At 38.5% G+C, this 18,363-nt stretch overlaps 1 protein-coding gene across 2 annotated transcripts in view; it reads right to left on the bottom strand.

Moving 5' to 3' along the window:
* Nucleotides 1-628: 628 nt before the first annotated feature.
* The window catches only part of FANCC (FA complementation group C), an 82,804-nt gene continuing 65,069 nt past the window's right edge, over nucleotides 629-18,363 (bottom strand). For both annotated transcript variants that reach the window (XM_074533341.1, XM_074533340.1), the window contains exons 11-15: nucleotides 17,426-17,501; nucleotides 16,538-16,619; nucleotides 13,022-13,193; nucleotides 9,989-10,189; nucleotides 629-8,164 (exon numbers count right to left, since the gene is read on the bottom strand). In XM_074533341.1, the coding sequence (XP_074389442.1) occupies nucleotides 8,021-8,164; nucleotides 9,989-10,189; nucleotides 13,022-13,193; nucleotides 16,538-16,619; nucleotides 17,426-17,501 (675 nt within the window). In that variant the 3' untranslated portion in view covers nucleotides 629-8,020. The remainder of the gene's footprint in view (nucleotides 8,165-9,988; nucleotides 10,190-13,021; nucleotides 13,194-16,537; nucleotides 16,620-17,425; nucleotides 17,502-18,363) is intronic.

The following is an 18,363-nucleotide window of genomic DNA, read 5'->3' on the forward strand; positions in this document are numbered from 1 at the left end:
CTGGAATATCCCTTTGGTCAGTTTGGGTCGCCTGTCCTGGCTGTGTTCTGTCCCAGCCTCCCATGCACCCCCAACTTCCTCCCCAGCATGGCTCTCTGAAAATCAGAAAAGGCCTTGGTTCTGTGAAAGCCCTGCTCAGCAATGGAAAACCAGCTCTTTTATTATCAATTCTGTGTTTAACAAAAATCTAAAACTCAGTCCCACATTAGCCTTTGAAAAGGAAATTAACTCTACCTAAGCCTAAACCAGCACACCTCTTTACACAGATGAAGAGTCAGATAAATGAAAGACTGTCAGTTTTATACAAGAAAAGGTAAGCACACCTCTTGACATTTTACAGTTTCTGCACCCACCTTCTCCCCAACAGCACTTGCCTCTCCTTTCTTCAATTAAATCACAGGAAATTCACTTGATAGCTGGAAGGAAGGAACGGAAACTAGAAAGCTTCCAGACTAAGTAAACAGAAAGACCAGTCTTATTTATTTCTTAAGCTGGCTGATTCACTGTTACCAGTATGAAGTAATGCCAGCATCAGCTCAAGGACAGATGTGATGCTGAGAAAAGTTCTACATCACAGAATGAAGGTCAATGCTAAAAGCTGGTGTGGCACTGGTTTTTTGCATCAAGGGCATTCAGCATTGTGGTGGTTTGACCAGGAAGAAGTGGGAATTCTGGGATGCTGTGGTCAAACCAATGGATGTTCGAGAGTTTGATACTGGCACCTGGTGTAGCCAGTGGGGTTTGGACACACCTCCGAGAATGCACAGGGGTTAAAAAGCAGAGCTCTGGCCCTGGCAGGCTCTCTTGGGACGTCGAGGAGAAGAGGTCGGATCTCCCTCCCCTGTCCAGCCGCTGCTGCTGGGCGGGGGAGGGGCAGCCACGTGGTAGGCCCTGGGCCTGGACAGAGATGGGGGTGAGAAGGCCCTCAAGGATGGAAGGGTGGAGGAGCCCCAAGAGACATCGGGCAGACATTTCCCCCCCCAGGAGGAGAGCCGGCGACACCGAATTTGATAGCAGCCGGCCCAGGAGGAGAAGGGGTGGGGAAGAGTGCCCGGCCGGAGCAGCAGCGTGTGTGGGAGTGCCGCAGCTCCGGGACAGACAGAGACTGAAAGTTGTAACCCCTTTCTTTCATGATTGGGGCCTTGCAAAAATGCTAATCCTCCTCGAAGCTGAATAAGAAGGGAGATAAGAGATGAGATGAGACAAGGACCTGGCCCGAAGAACGTGGAGATGATTGAATGGGGAGAGATTATTTGGAGTGGCCTTTTGGCTGGACTTTTCTTGTGGCCATGGACTCAGTTTGTTCCTGTGACACAGAGACTGCACTTAGGGGGAAGCAGTGGCTCAGAACCAGGAGGGTTCATCGTGAGGACCCCCCGGCCCCAGGGGGTTGGAAAAATATGGGGGGGACAGATGTCCCAAAGCAGAGACTGTGCCTTTTTGGAGTGAGACAAGGCATCCTTGAAAGACAACCCTAAAAGCAGCTCTGGTCCATGCACGGTGGTGAGAGCACTGGGCATGGAAGGAAGATGTCACAAGCGGCAAAAGGACTTTTTTTCCGGGCGGTGCCGAGTGACATGGAAGCACACGAGGTTTCAGTGTGTTTCCAGGGGAAGCCTATGGAACAAGAAGGACTCCTCTCCTCTTCATGAACTGAAGTTTGAGTATACTAAAGTGTGGTGCCAGGCTGGGCAGTTGGTGATTTGGGAGAATGTATCAGATTGGGAAAGTCAGGTAGTGGGGAGGAGGAAAGTGGTTTTTTGTAAGGTTTTCAATTTTTTTTTTCTTTTCCTTATAGTTTTTCCCTATTTTCCTGTAGTTTAGGTAATAAAGTGTTCTTTATGTTTAAGCTGGAGCCTGTTTTGCTTATTCCTGGTCACATCTCACAGCAGAGACCAGGGTGAGGGAATTTTCATGGGGGCACTGGCTCTGTGCCAGGCTCAAACCATGACAAGCATCAAAACCACAGGTTTATAACATGCAAAAACCAAAAATTATTCCCCACCTGGTTTTGAAATACAGCTATTAAAGACTGTGCTTTTTGTTTAAGCTTTAGAGGTGGTTAAGGACCCAATGCAGTCAGGAAGAACCTTCTGAATGGTTCTTCCTCCTGCTTACTCCCTGAATGTCTGAAAAATCATGGGCTAAACTGTTTTTCAGATTAACAAAAGAAAACCAAATTGATAGGAAAACTATGAAAATGGCACCACAGCAGAATGACACAAGGCAGTTCTTATCGTTTCTTTAAATGCATGTGGATTGCCAGACTCTACAGTGCATTTTGAGGAACTGTCCCAAGGCCCTGTTAACCATTTAAGTGGGCATCAACTGGGCTGTTCAAATGCATGATTTCTGAAGCAGGGTGGGACAGCATGGATACCAAATTCTGCTCTTTCATTCTTCTACAACAAGTTTACCAAATCTGAAGAAATCAGGGCAGGGAACAACTGACCTACAGATTGCTGGTGGTTAGACACAACTCTGTGAGTGAAGGATCTCAGCAGATATTCAGCCCATACTTGATTTTATATGCAAGTTCCTAAACTTTGTTCTATGATGTTTACTTGGGTTTAGGGTATTACATTTTAAGAATATAAATAACAAAAGAAAAATAAAGAGACTGGATCTACCATTTGTATATTCATCTTGGATCCTGGCCAGAAAGAAGAGACAAAAAAAAAAAAAGGGCAATGCTTCTGCCTAAAGGGTAGGCACATGTGGGAGCTTGCTCTGCCAATACAACGAGCAGAAGGAGAACTCGTGAAGTCAAGATCAGAAGAGCCACAATGAAAAACAGTCAACAGCTGTCATCTGAAGACTTTAAATCCCAATGAAATTATCTTTCCTAAACAGATGTTATTGCTTAATTCCAAGGTTTGGGCTTGACATTTGCTCAGTATCCACCGGCCTAGGACAAGCCAGTCAAAGAAAGCAGCTACAGCAACTGGGTCTGGCCTGAAAAGCGTGCTGTGCAGCAAACTGCTCAGCATGGCCATCTGTACCTCAGCAAAGAAGCAAACACACAAAAAAAGAAAGCTGAAACATAACAGTGGGGTTTGCAATGAACTTGGAAAAATTTACAGGTCTGTGGAAAAAACACTGGTACTTTTCTTATGTTTCCAGAAAAGATGCTGCTATTGGTCCTCCCTACTAGAAACTCAAAAAGTGCCAGAGTTCATAAAAATGTATCACTGATTTCCATCTTATAAATGAATCCTGTGTCATATTTCAATACTTCTCTCCTCTTCCGTGGAATCTGATACTAGCTTTTCTCTCTCTTTTTGCAGACATCTGAAGCTGATATGGAAGGGCAGCACAGTCATGAGATTAAAAGCACTTAAACAGAAACTGGAAGTCTGTACAGGGAACAATGGTACAGATAGGAAATTTGTATCATCAGCTACCTTTACAAGTTAGTTGGAAATAAAAAAGCTGAAATTCTGTTTTCAGAAAACCTATACATAGTAGAAGTTATGGCATCATTAGTCAAAACAAACAGAAGCTGCTTTCTCATATGCGAAATATTGAGTAGACTTTTAACAGCAGCAGGCAAATGACATATTGCATGCACCTGTTTTGGAAGCCTCAAAATAAACTCACAAGGTACGAAATAAAATCTTAAGGGATGAACTGTACATGCAGGCTAACTGGCACATAGACGAGACATCTCAACAGTGCAATTCACAATGTTAATCAAGAATATGTAAAAGCACAATCTCTTCAAGATTGCATTTATGTGTCTGCAAAAGTTCATGGGACTAACAAATATTTTTATTGAAAAGGATAGAAAATAGAGGGTCATTGTTTCTGAGGGTCTACTTTTTTATTATCTGAGTCCATTATCTGACATAGTGGAGAAGAGTTATAAAAGAGGCCTTTAAAGCAGTAAGAGATATAAATATATAGTGAATATAGTTAAAGTTAATAACAGTTAGTTAAATATACAGACCTATTAAAGACACCACTGCTGGATTATTTTCTGCTATTTGTTGATATGCAGGTTAATGGAATGTCATGTATGGAACTGTTGCTTCCTAATTCTGTCAGTATTGAATATAAAAATCACAGCTAGATTTCTACAGCTGAGTTTCAAACATGCTGGGTTTTATCTTTTTTGTCACTCCCTCCCTTCACACACATGCAAGAATATAGAATGCAAACTAAAGCACCACCCTTGCCTATGGACTAGATCACTACAACTCAGCTAGAGCCAGCTGTCATTTCAAATTTTTGTTTCAGTGGCTGACAGCAGTCCAATGCTTATCCCTAGCTGGCTCCTGGCAGGTCAGACAACAGGGAGCACACTCAAGCCATCAGAAGGATCTTGTGAGGTTTATTCCTTCCCAGCAGCCAGACAGCTGGTTAAAGGAAGATGGCCAGTGCAAGCAAGGGAAACGCCTCCGTGGCATTCACTAGTGAACAGACCGCCTAACAGCAAATTCCCAGAATAAGCTTCTACTAGGGCACCAAATGGAATGTCTACCATGAACATATTTTTTAAATCCAGGCAAGCATTTTAGAAAAATTTCTATCACAAGTAAGGAAAACTTGCCAGAGAAGTGGATTTAAGCAACTGCCATCTGAGCACTGCAATGAATGAAGTGCCAGAGGGATGCCTCCAGCACCAGAGCATTCAGCTACAGTAGTTTGACTACTGGTGTTGCCCAACAAAACATGCTGGATGCTTAAGAAACCCATTGCAGACCACCAGGAAAGCATAAAAAGTTCAAACACATGCTCTGTGTGCTCATGGAAGACTCCTCCTGTAACATTCCAGGTTCTGACTTTTCAAAGTGGGGTCTAGTAGAAAACTGTGTAATGAGCATGACATTACTCATTCACACAGGACATTAGGTACTTTATTCCGACATTAGATAACACAGCAATGAAACGGTGCAAATCTGATTTAACAGTATTTTGTTTAGCAACTGCAAGTAATTTGTGCTAGATATTTTATCCTACACTTCTATAATGCTAATGCTTCAGAATTTTTTTAATTGTATCCCTGCTGAGCCAAACATATATCACAGTTTTCAGCTCACTGAAACAAATATTAATTCACTGTGTCTATTAACATCTCTTGACACTTACAATGCTGAGAGTACAGAAACTTAATCACAGATGCTAGCACTAACACAATAAATGTTACTGTTGGTCAGCTAAATTGCAGTATCTGACAACACATGACAAAATAAAGTACGTTCTGCTTTGTATAGGCACTGTACTGAGATCTTGATTAAATAATAGCCAGAGAAATGACCTTTTTTTCTGCCTGAAGAAAATCCACAGAAACCAACGAGCACCATGCTGCAAAGCTTGCAGAATCCAAAAAGCTCTAACTTAGCAGTCTTAGACTGGAAAGGAGCATAATCAACAAAGAAGTAAAATTTACTGTCTGTATTCTTATTCAAAAAACACCTTGAAGCAGAACAGTTTTGAAAAGTTCTCTGTGCACTGAACACAACCAGGGTGTGTGCTGCAGATGGAATGCAAGGGAACAATCTTCTTGAAGTCTGATTTCAGGACTTGTTGGCTGGTTCAGCAAAGAAGTACAGCCTTGACGGCCCCAAAGAACATTTCCAGAAAGCAGCAATTACAGAGGAAAAGATGCACATTGGATGGATAATGCAGAAGCCACCGTATGAGAAATCTTCCATTATTCAGATCTACCAAACTGCTCTGTAGCCTTCCACTGGCAAACTAACAAAAGTAGCTTCAACATCCCACAAAATCACAGCTTATATCAAAGTTAGATTATAATTCAAACATAGTGAAAGAGTAAGGAAAATGAAACACCAACAATTTATAACCACTACGCTAAAAAGAGCTAAAAGAATGCCAGTACAGATGTATCTTTTCTAAGTTACAGACAGTATCAATTAGGTTTCTTCCTTAGAGCCTCCTGAAACTAGCAAACCCTCCTTAGTATTTAAATCATTCAGTTTTTCTTAGGAAGTCAAACACAAGAAAACAAGAATGTATCAATTCACTACTAATTCTGGGCTTTTACTGCCTTCATTGTACACCTCCTTCCTGCTTAGTTCTATTTATCCTTATTTATCAGCATAATGATTTTGTTAATTGAAGGATTTTCATGCATTTTGTCAATGGATAAATAAAAACACTGACAAAGAAAAGACACTTAAAAATACCTGTCCAAAATCTTCCATGTGCATCTAAATATTATACCCACAACATTCACCTAATTAATCTGCAAGAATTAGATATTGCAGTTCTTTGCTTATTTTTCTTCTACATAGTTAAAATTACATATAGGCACAATATGGAGAAAACACATCGAAAGAGCCTCACATCCAACAACCAGATTAGACATTAAACCAAAAAAAGCAAAAAAAAAAAAAAAAGCCCCAAAACTACACAAACAAAAAAAATCTTTCTTCCTTTTAGTTACAATTTTAGATTATTTATCATTCTAAATAGAGCATTCCACATCTGTTTTCACTAGACAAATACCTCTGAGTTTGTGACCAAAAAGCAATTTGGTTTAATCCCATGCTTTTCAGTTATGGTATTCAGGGAACGGGAAACTGGGTTGCTTGATTTTACTTTTTTAGATACATGTGGCTATTTAACAAAAGAAAAATTGCTACTTATTTCTTTCTGAATTTTCATTTAAAAATATTTTTTAATCAAAAAAGAGAAAAAAATCCTTTCTTTGCAGACCTACATTATGAATTTGCTATTTTTTCACTAGCAAACTGACTTGAGAGGGCATGTAACTTCCGTAATATGACTCACTGGGAACAAAATTGTAAGAAATCAGTTAACAGCATAACAGAAAATATCTTTCCACTTCTTACAGCCAAAGGACATTAAGTACACTGTTTTTCTTTCCCGTTGCTCAAAACAAATGCTACATTCAAGAAGCTTTATTAATTCAAGATACATGCTTGGATTTTATATGCAAGACTAGAATTCCAAGTAGCATTTTGAGTAGCATAGCACAGGCATTGGCATTACAGAAAAGTAATACAGGGGAACAAATTACGGGGGAAAGCTAGGATGCTCTGTCACTACTATTCTCCATGGTAATTTTTCTAGTTAAGGTAGAGACAGGTTCACAAAACTTCTAGGGATAAATACCTTCCTAAGAATAAAAAACGTAAGCCATTGCTACCTACCTATGCTCCTTGCAGGACTCAAAAAACCTTAACAAAGAAGTAAGCAAATTACTGCTGGACACAAAAATGAAGGCAATGAGTTGCAACCTTTGTAGGAAATCTGTCCCTTTGAACTGGAAGATGTCCCTGTGTCTCTGCTTTGCTTGCCCTCTTTTGTCTGAATAAAATATATGAATAAAATAAATGAATAAATAATAGCATCAGTGATGGCACACTGTTAAGTGGGCTGTACTGCAAGCAATTTTATGCCTGCAGTATCTTTTGACAAAGACCAGCTATTGGTCTAGTACTTAGAGGAGAACATTGTCCTGTGAAAGCTGCAGTATTGAAAAAAACCCACATTTAGCAAATCTGGGAAGAGTTTCATTTTGGAAACATTTTCAAAAAGAAGGAAAGACTTCAGGAAATATCACTCACTGATTTCCTGAGAACACTATGAATCACTTGAGATCATCATTAGTTTCAGAAAAGCAGAGGCACAGAACAAAACACTTTAGTAACAACTTACCAATCAAGCAATAGGATATTACTTACTTTAAAAAACCCACATGAGTAATTTGGGAGAAAAACTGATCCTCAGCCAGATAAACAACAAGGAGATGAGCAAACTACTTTAAATGATGTAGGTTTCTTGTTACAGAAGGTATTCAGAATAAAATTTTCATGCATCTTTAATATTTACTACAATGCTTCAAAAGATTAACAATTCCAAACAACAGATTATTTTTCAGTATAGATGAGGGAATATAAATTAGCAGCTATAGCTTATATAGGTATCTTTCTGCCACTGGTAATCTGCAGCACTAGATGCTAATGGAAGTCTGACACCTGGACAAAGACCTGACTTGTTGGTTTGATAAATAGATCATATTGAAATTCTAAACTTTCAATGTAAATTTTTGAAGAAGTTCATTCATCAGTTTCACAGTCGTTTGGTTTTTTTCTCCACTATGGTTAAATCTGTAAGCAGTACGGATAAGAAGGTTATAAACTTCTTTGCTTGTATCAGTTATCTCAGTAATCTGAAAGAAAACACAAAAAGTTAAATTTGGCAATTATGTTGCTAAATACTAAGAATCCTTCCAAATACTTGCAAGAAAACCAGATTTTTTCCTCACCACTGAATATGTGAGAAACAGTTTCTGCCCAAGGTATCTCTTTCCATACATCCCAGTGGAGCCAAGCAACTTTGAGATTTCTGTTGGTGTCTCAAATTTAAGTGAAACAAATCAAGAGGCCAGAAAGTTTTTAAAGGAAACACAAATGGACAGTATCACCATTTTTAAGTCATTGCCATGGAAAAGAACTAAAAGCACCTGAAGGTTCTGCATGTATTTGGGGAGGCAATTCAATTCTGTAAAGCTTTCAGAAGTAAAAATAAATACTTCCCCCAAAAGATGACAAAAAACAGGAAAAGACTCTAAGTTGCAATTTTTGCAGATCAGAAGAGACTTGACTCCTCATTATCTGTGTTAAACCTGAAGTTTGCTGTGCTAAAAAGAACCTCAACCATGCATCCCAAATCAGTTCCACACCATTCTTCCTTTCATATATTCTCTTTAGTCCCTTTCAAATCACATGGAGAGCCTAGCTACATATTAGTGATTATGCAGATACAGTCAAAATTAATCAGACTGATAAACAAACTGGCCTACAACAGTTCATGACCCCTCTGCACTGGGAAATATTCAGTTTTGAAAGTTAGTTATATTGCTATGTATAAAGAAGCAGAAGACTGTCTTTGGTCCTTCTGGAGGGATTTAAAGTAGCAGGCTAGTACATTACAGCATCACAGCTCAACAGCTGCACTTTCTTCATGAAGAGAAACTAGAAATAGCAGTCTGTAAAAATATATACAACCCCCCAAACTTTATCATTATATTCTTATGCTGAGAAAAAAACTCATCATTTGTGAACTTGCACCCTAGGATGTGAGGAATACCTTAGCCCTTCTTAAAGAGAAAAATGTTATGTCTCTTTAGTCAGCCAGCTGTATCAGAATGGCCTTACACATGCCATGTACCCTATACAGGTCTATCCATAAGACCACACAGCTGCTGAATTGAAAAACTTTTGGAAGTATTAAAACTACACACTGGCCCTGGGCCTGCTTGCATAGGGGGCATGCACTTTTACAAGAATATGGTTTGACAGTAAGGAATGGGTTTCTAATCCTACACTGAGATTGCACTGTTTATGTTAATTAACACAAATACATTTTGTAGTTTGCACAAATATACCTGAAGGCTGTCATCACAAACAGAAAGATACTGTGACAAGCTTCCAGCCTTTTACTCCTCTTCATCTCTTTTTACACCTTAAAAGACACTGTCTTAGCTCTTAATTTTCTCCTTCCCTCTCAATTACCACACTGTTTTCTTCACTGGCTTTGCCAACCAGGCTTCTGCCACATCAATACCAAGATCTAGTAACCAGCTGTTCCACCCAATGGAAAACAGCAAGAGAGAGTTCCATCACATCTGCAGTAGCTAGATAATTCAGGGAGTGATTTTTTGGGGAAAATCAAAATGTCTGCACATGCTATCTCTACCATTGTAAATGAACTGTAGGTATCTCTTAACTGCAAGCCATTACTTCAGCTGTTTCTGCATCTGTACAGTGACATCAGTAAACCTGTCAGTGAGATCAAGAAGTGAATGGAAAATATTTTGACTGAATTTTAGCTGAAATGGATATGTAGCAAGTTAGATATGGCTGTTATAGCCACAGTCTCCTTTAATTCTCTGTTATGTATTTTTTTTATTAAGAGGTAGAAACTTAAATCAAAAATAGTAAAATAAGTATGTATTGAAGTTAACCCGAAAAAAAAGGGAAGAAACACTTACATGGTAAATACATTCCTGGGCAATCTGATGTCCGCCAGAGGAAAAGAGCAAGAAGTTGGTCAGAAGATGTGTTATGAGTTGCTGGTTACAACACTGCTCTACACCTGTTACCCTGTGCACAGCAGCCTCCAGGTCTTTGAGAGAAAGGTCTCTGCAGCTGAACAGTGTCATTAGATGTTTGTGGACTGCTTGGGCTTCTACCTGTAGGAAATAATTTCAAAGGGTGCAGGATCAGAGAAGAGTAAAGGCAAAATCTATGGTATTTTACTTTGGATTTATTCATTAAAAGAAAACCGAATCTTTGGACAAGCAATTAAAACATAAAAAAAGTTTGAATTTAAACAGCAGGAAAACCAGGAAAGGAAGGGCTGTAACACGTTTCTTTTATACTGATTCACACACACAAAGGTGGAAAAAATGTTTTTTTTTTTCTTTGGTCTTACAAATGAAGCAGACAGGGCATCAAGCCAGGATTTTACCTTTTTTATAATATAAGGAAATGGAGAAAATCCCTCAGAAGAACATGGTCCAATTTTCACATTGTGGGATAAAGAACAAAGGCTCCTCAAGGGCTCATTTCGGTATTGCTGCTGTAAATCAATTAAATCCCCATGCAGTCTGACCTCAGCTGATAAAATGTTCTGGTAAGAATGTGCAATTTAACTTCTTCCTGTGTTGTTCACAATTTATGTTTTTATGTTGTGAGCTAGACAATAAAACCTAACTTTTACTGGGGGTAGGAAACAGAAGAGTTTGGCATCTCTAGAAAAAGGACTATGAGCAACTACTGAAAAAGAATCCTAACAATAATTCTGTTCACTGAATTAAAAATTAACTGAAAAAAACTTGTAGATGGAATGCAAATGAGTATCAGCTGCAACAATAGAAAAATACACCCCTGCAGACCTAAAGGAAAAGAACACCTGTTTCTCAAGGATATTCACTGGGACAATTTTTTTTCAGACCTTTGTCTGACATTGACCTACCCTTTCAACAATTTCACATAATATAGCCTCAAAAAGCCGCTAAAAGCTCTTGCTTTAAGTCCACAACTACATGTGAGGCACAAATGATACCAGGATCTACAGAAAGGTAACAGGAATTCCTCATGACTTTATTCCTCTGTGCATCATATGAGCCAGAGACTGCAGATGGAGAGTAGCTGGTCCTGCTCCAAGAGCTCATGTACCCTAGAAATCTCTTCTTAGGGCCAAACTCCCAAGTTTTGCTTCCTCAGTGTTTCAGGCCCTAAAGATATGAAAGGAGTGCAACAAAGGAATAAATACTGAGAAGCAGAATTTTTAGTCCTGTTCATATGAGTGAACCTTAGTGAACAGCAAAACCAGCCTTTTTCTTCTTTAAATAATTTAAGCACTTTGTATTACACTCTGGCTAATATAAAGGTGTTACCTAAAGTACAGAGCAGGAAGACAAAATCCTAAGTCATAAGTGCAAACCTTTCCACACAAAAATAATGCTGAATGAAAAGTACAACAGATTGACATCTACCAGAAGTTCCCACAGCATGCTAATCCTTAACTAGTGAAAGGTGCTGGGTTTGAAGTGGAAACCACTTCATTTGAAAAAGCTGAGAACTTAATCTGCCAAAGGACAAATTAAAAAAAAAAAAACCCAAACACCTAACTAAAGGCAGAAGTTTTGCATAAAGTTGGGAATCCTCCTGAAGAAGCCTGACCTCTCAAAAAAAAAAAAAAAAAAAAAAAAAAAAAGAGAAGTTTCAGTTCAAATACCTAAGAGAAGAATGATAATGAACCAAAAAGACCTCTGGGAAAAGATGAGTCACTGCGTGGGCAGTCAGCAGGAAAGCTTTTTTGTTTCTAAAGTTTGTCTTATGTTATGACTGAATAACAAAATGGAATGGGGGACACACAGGGAGAGGATTTCATATATGGAACAAAGTGATTCCATTCTGCGGAGTTAGAACAATGCATTGATCTGCAGCTAGAGTGCAATAGCTTCAATCACTCTTGTTTATTGCTCATATATTGCCTACTTTCCCAAAACTAGGTTCTAAAAACAACCCTGATTTCTTTACTTCACCCTAGCTCTTACATAACTCTACTCAGTCAACCCTTCCCTTGCCTTCCCAGCCAAACCATCCCATCCCTTGCTCCTAGACTATGAGAAGTGTAAGTGGAAAAAAAAATGTAGGTGATTGGGATGCGATCTTCCATTTGTAGTGCCATCTGAAAAGCAGGAGGGGAAGGAAATAAAATATTGCATAATTCACTGTTGTATGTGGAGCATTAGATGTAAATTTAAAGCATGATTTTTACTACTGTGGTGTACTGAGCTGCATTTTTAAATCCACCAGAATCCATTTTAAATTAAGGTAAACTAGACAAGTTGTGGCCTTTTGAATTGGGCCTTTGTAGATCCAATTTCTTGGGCTAGTTCAGATTTGCATAATAAGTTTAAATTAAAGGCTTTCAAGTATCTGCTTGCATACACAGATGCACAGCACTCTTCGTGCAGTACAATGTGTAAGGTTAGAGCACTGCTCCTTCTGTTACCGGCCCAGCATATGGTATTATCATGTATTTGTTACTGTATCACATGCCAAAAACTGGAGAGAAATCAGAGTAGCTGGGGAAGGCTAGGATTCAAGACTGTGTTTGATTAAGTATCTTCACGGTTTCAACTGCTGTGATTTCTCTTGTTTCCTTCTCAGAAGATGCCATAACATAATGCATGCTGAATTCTGTCACACTGATTTTAAAAATACCATCACTAGGGTACTTTTATTTAGAACTAAAAACACCCTGGTTATCCAGAAGAAAGCCAAGAGGGTGCTAATCAATACCACATACTTAAAAAGGAGGAAAAGGCTTTTCTAAATGTCAAAAATAAGAAAAAACCCAACTTTCAAGTTGTCCACTGTGACACAGTTCCCAGAGACTTTGTAAAGTCAATATCTTTCATTTTTCTGATGTGCACTGTTTGTTTTACAGCAATAAGATATAATCAGACTATTATCTGCGTATTGCCACTTACTATCACTACATTACCCACCATTGTTTGAGTCCTTTGTTGATTTTCATTCTTAGGACAGTAGTAAAATGCCAGCAGCCACAGCACAGGATCTGGTTCTACAGCAGCCTTCAGTAATTGTTCTGCTGCAATATTCAGCCATTCTCCAAAACAAGCAACCAAAAACCAGATTTCAAAGAGGTCAGTGAGACAACTGGAAAACAACACAGATAAAATTAGGTACCTCTCATTATTTAACGTTTTTAATTGCCTTAAATTAACTAAAAAGGATGCTGACAGTTAATTAAAAAAATATTTAAACCACTCTTCAACAGAGAATACCTTACCTGCTAATCATATACCCATGTACTACTTATTTAGTCTATTATCTGAAATCACAATCAAATGAGACACACCCAGTGTTACTACAGATTACTTTGACAGTACATCAGACTATCCTTAACAGCAGCTTCTAATAAACTGTGACAAAATATTATGTATGAAAAGATGCACTTCAGCTGCAGGATTTCCAAAACTTTAAAATCATATTACACTCTTAACATACTGCTGCCTTTCACTTTCTCTCTGCTGCTTTCCAGGGTTATTTTCTGCTTTTTGGTAATTCATGAAGTGCATCTTTTTTGGTCATTAATGAGAATTAATTTAGATGGACTGAATAGAAAGTTTTAAAGTATATTTTCAAGTATATCTCCTGACTTTTAAAATTCATGTTTTCTTAAATGAAAATTTTACAAAATTACAAAAGCATTATTGCTGTAGGAAAGGACCACCATTGATATCCATACTTTCTCATGTGTATTCATATTAAGTCAGAGAAGACTAAAGAAAAGAGAAGCAAACTAAAGTGTCTCAAAGCAAAAAGTTAAACTAAGCATGGAAGGACAAACAGAAGGACAGCTAGATTAAGAACTAGGAACAATTATTTCTAATAAATTTGGAAAAACTTGAAAAAATTAGATGGTTTTCTTATGTTTTATTCCTGGGGACTCCAAAAGCTGCTGTGCCACCTTTGGAAGGAAACTACAAGAAGATCTTAGAAATTCCAGGAATTGATGTTACTCTTATCTTGAACACTTTCTACCATTACAGAGCCTGTTTTGGAGTCATGTACCCTGTACTTCCATCCCTACTGCTGCTTCTGCCTGCTCTGTAGTGGCACCTATGCTCCACTGTCATTGCCAAAAGTGACCCCTCACTATTTTTGGGATTTTCCCCCACAAAATGTCCATAAGTTCATCAACTGATCAACTGATTTCTAGTTTAAAATGTCATGTAACATTCACTGCTCACTGAGAGTACTACATATAATAATAAATCTCAGCACAGAAGCAATCTGTTGATTAGAAGGACACAGAAAGCATTTTCCTATAAGACTCACACTTGATATAAAATAACCCCCCTGAAAACCAACCTGTATAAGAAGAGAGCACTGAGAATCAACAGGATATATACTGTGTAACAGAATTTTTTTCTCCTCTGTAAATCTTATTAAGTCAAAAGAATACAGAATCAGGAATTAAGCAATAAAAGAAAACTGAATATGGTTTCTTCATGGATATTAGTATTTATAACATGTTAGACCATTTTCTTTCTAACTGGGAGGGGTTTGGTAGAAAACATAATTGTTGTAGGAGTTCTAAAGGAAGTAGGAGTGTGTTCTGGCAAGTACAATACTGTTCAAACTAGTGCACTGTTCAAAATAAAGGGGGGAAAAGACTATATATAAACCGAGAAAGGGCTGGGACACAAAAAGAGAACACACATAGTTATACTACTATAATGCATTATGATTGATGGTATTTGTTTCATTTATTTGTTCTAACCTCAAGTTAGAACAAATAAATGTTTACGTGTTTCTCTAAAAAATCAGGGTCAGCTATGGGTCACTGTCCAAGGACAGAAAGGTTTGACACACTTCAGGGAGGAACAGGCGAGCACTGAACTGCAGCTCACACAGAAAGTGAGAAGCTACCACCAGACAGCCTGGCCTCAGAGGGAGCAACAAAAAGCTTTTTTCTGCCACTCAGCAACAAAAAAATAGGCCCCAGTGAGTTAACTGAAACCAAGCACTGTTGCAAGTATCTTTGTTCCAGTACCCAGGGGGAAATCTGGGACAGAGTGGCTGGACAGCAGCCAGGCAGAAAGGGACCTGGGGGTACTGATTGAAGGCAGACTGAACACTAGCCAGCAGTGAGCCCAGGTGGCCAGGAAGGCCAATGGATCCTGGCCTGTATCAGCAACAGGACCAGGGCAGTGAATGTCCCCCTGTACTGCGCACTGGTGAGGCCACACCTTGGGTGCTGTGCCCAGTCCTTCCCTGAATTTAGGAAGGACGGTAAGATGCTGGAGCAAGTCCAGAGAAGGGAAAGCAAGCCGGTGAAGAGTGAATCAAACCCTATGAGGAGCAGCTGAGGGAGCTGGGGCTGTTTAGTCTGGAGGAGGCTCAGGGGAGACCTTACTGCCCTCCACAATGACCAGAAAGGAGGGTGCAGCCAGGTGGGGGTCGGTCTCTTCTCACAAGCACCAGTGACAGGACAAGATGACAGTCTCAAGCTGCACCAGGGAAGGTTTACGTTGGACATTAGGAAGAAGTTCTTCAGAGAAAGAGTAATCAGACATTGGAATGGGCTGCCCAGGGAGGTGATGGAGTCACTGTCCCTGGAGATGTTTAAAAAAGACTGAATGTGGCACTTGGTGTTGACAATGTGGTATTAGGTCATAGGTTGGACTTGATGATCTCAAAGGTTTTTTTCCAGCCTAGGTGATTCTGTGATTCTACAATCTTGTTTTGCAAGTCTGGCTGGCCTTGGTGTTCTATGTTTATTTTTATATATTTCAAGTTTAAAATCAAAATTAATTTGGTTTTTTTTGAATTTAAAAGCTGTTCAACATTCTTTGAACAGCTAACTCTCAGAGCAGACCTAAGCAAGCAAATTTGTATCCAAGTGCTATACAAGTCAGGTCTCATCACATTCCTTGATTTACAAGGCAGCAGCAGATAGAGATGTATGCTTTTTCATTATTTTCATATGGTCCCAGAACATCCCCTACCAAAGTATAATTCATGTAGACAAACAAACCCCCAAGGGCAGCAGGTCAGAAACATGGAGTGACAGCCCAAAGATTAACACAACAAAAATGACACTGCAGTCTGGCAGTCATATTTATGAAAATAAAGAAGTTTGCAGTTTGGGCATTTGTACAAGCCTGCAGAAAGCAAAGCTCCTTCATAAAACAGGGTTAAAAGTTTTGAGGGAGAAACAGGAGAACAGACAAGTAAGAATTTCCATTATGCAGCTAGATGTGTTTTGGAAGGAATGACAAGATTTTGTTTCCTTGGAGGCTTATTGGCCAGGTAGATAGATGCTATAAAACTCGGGTTCAGAAAGTAATCCAAGTCCTATTCTTAAAAATAAAGCCCGACTTAAAGAATAATAAGAAAATTATGAAATACAGCCACTAAAGACTTCAAATGACATGACCTTTCACAAATTAAAATGAAAAAGACAAAAAGTTTGAAGATCTTATACTGCTTACCTAACATTTGTATCTTCTACTATTGCTTTGAGCATATCCGAAATGTGTTTCACGTGCTGAGACCAATATGTAGTTGGGAGTTCTGAGGATGAAGGATGAAAACAAAACACTTAAAATCATAGCCTGTCTACTAGAATGTAACACTGAAGCATTAAGGTAGCTACAAGATTTCTCCAAATTGATTAAGTTATAATGAAGTATTGAAAATTTCATTTCAAAATTTCCCAGTTTTAAGCAATATCTGTTGCTGAATTACATACAACAATTCATTGATAAAGCCATGGAAGGAAGTACAACTAGGAATATTGAAATGAGGCTTATGTTCCTTTGCTACCACAATATTAATATATAATCAGTGCAGTAGTATTTTTAGAGGCTCTTGTACAGATCTTTAATTATTGTCCATAAAAAAATCGTACCAAATTAAACAGTGGTTTCTTGAATGTATGTATGAATAGGAAACCTGAAAAAAAGTTGGGTTTGCAACCTAAAATATCAGAATTCAAGACTCAGAAAGAAACAGAAAGCTTGTTTCCTGTGAAATACATGTGAATTTTTCCATAATGACAATTACTGATATTATAACATAACAAGATTGCAGTATTTTTACAATCTCTTAACATGGCAATCATTCCTACATAATTATTCTTTCTTTGTTATTCACTTCTGATTTAGTTTTCTTTAAAGTTACATCGGTAGTATTGTTACATAAGAACCAGATGTTCCTGCAGAAAAATACATTAAAAGAATATTATGAAAATTGCTAAATCAAACATACCCTATAAAGGAAATGCCAAAAAGTTATCTCTATCCCTTTTAAAGTTATTTTAAGACATATACAGATCATGCAGACTCATAATGCTGCAAATATTTTATGAAAAAACTTACCAGAAGGATGTCTGACTAAACTTCTAACAAGAGGCTGGTGATGGTATGGGAAGTAGGCCTTCAGTGGAAATTTATACTAAGACACAAAATCATTATTTTTAAGAGGTTTCTGGTCAGTTTTCAAAACAAACCCACAATGAATAATCTCATCTAAGGCAGTAATTAACAATACACACAGAGGCAAGAAAACAGAAAATTAACTCTTTAGTTAATTTTAGGATTTGGCATTAAAAGGGGAATATTTAGGAAATGCTTGCTTATAAAAACTAATTATTTATAGATTTTAAACATATATGCATCAAAAAAGATTCAGAGCATGAAGAAAATTATGTTACTAGTCTTACATTTTTCCCTGTAATCACGTAAGTTTTCATTCTTAATATGCAGAGCTTAAAAGAGACACTAGTTTAATTTCATTTTCCAGTGTAAACAGATTCACAGATGATATTAAATGAAGAAGTAATAACATCTACAGAATCTGAGGGTGTTGTGTAGATTATTGCCATCTGTTCAAAAATGGAAACCTAAACTTCTTAGGACCTGATCCAGCAGCAGGTAGGGCAGTCACAGATAACAGACTTGCCCTGTTTATCTGAGAATGTGTGACTTGTATGCTGTGAACACGGCTTGTGTAACCGAGACTAGCAGTATTAGCACACCTCTAATCTGTTTGTTCTGCAAACATGTACAACAGGCAGGTCTAACACGAAGCATGTAGGTGCAAGTGCAACACCAACTCCCCCTGAGACAGACAGAAAGCCAGCCAGGCCCACATGGTGATCACTGGCACAAAATCTAGCTGGAGTCCAGGGCACAGCAGGGTCAGCACTGGGGCCAGTCTTATTTAACATTTTCATTAATGAACTGGATGAAGGGGCAGCAAGTTCCCTTGGCAAGTTTGGTGATGACACAAAACTGGGAGGAGTGGTTGATACATT

This window comes from Zonotrichia albicollis, chromosome Z, assembly GCF_047830755.1.
Source record: "Zonotrichia albicollis isolate bZonAlb1 chromosome Z, bZonAlb1.hap1, whole genome shotgun sequence".
Lineage (NCBI taxonomy): Eukaryota > Metazoa > Chordata > Aves > Passeriformes > Passerellidae > Zonotrichia > Zonotrichia albicollis.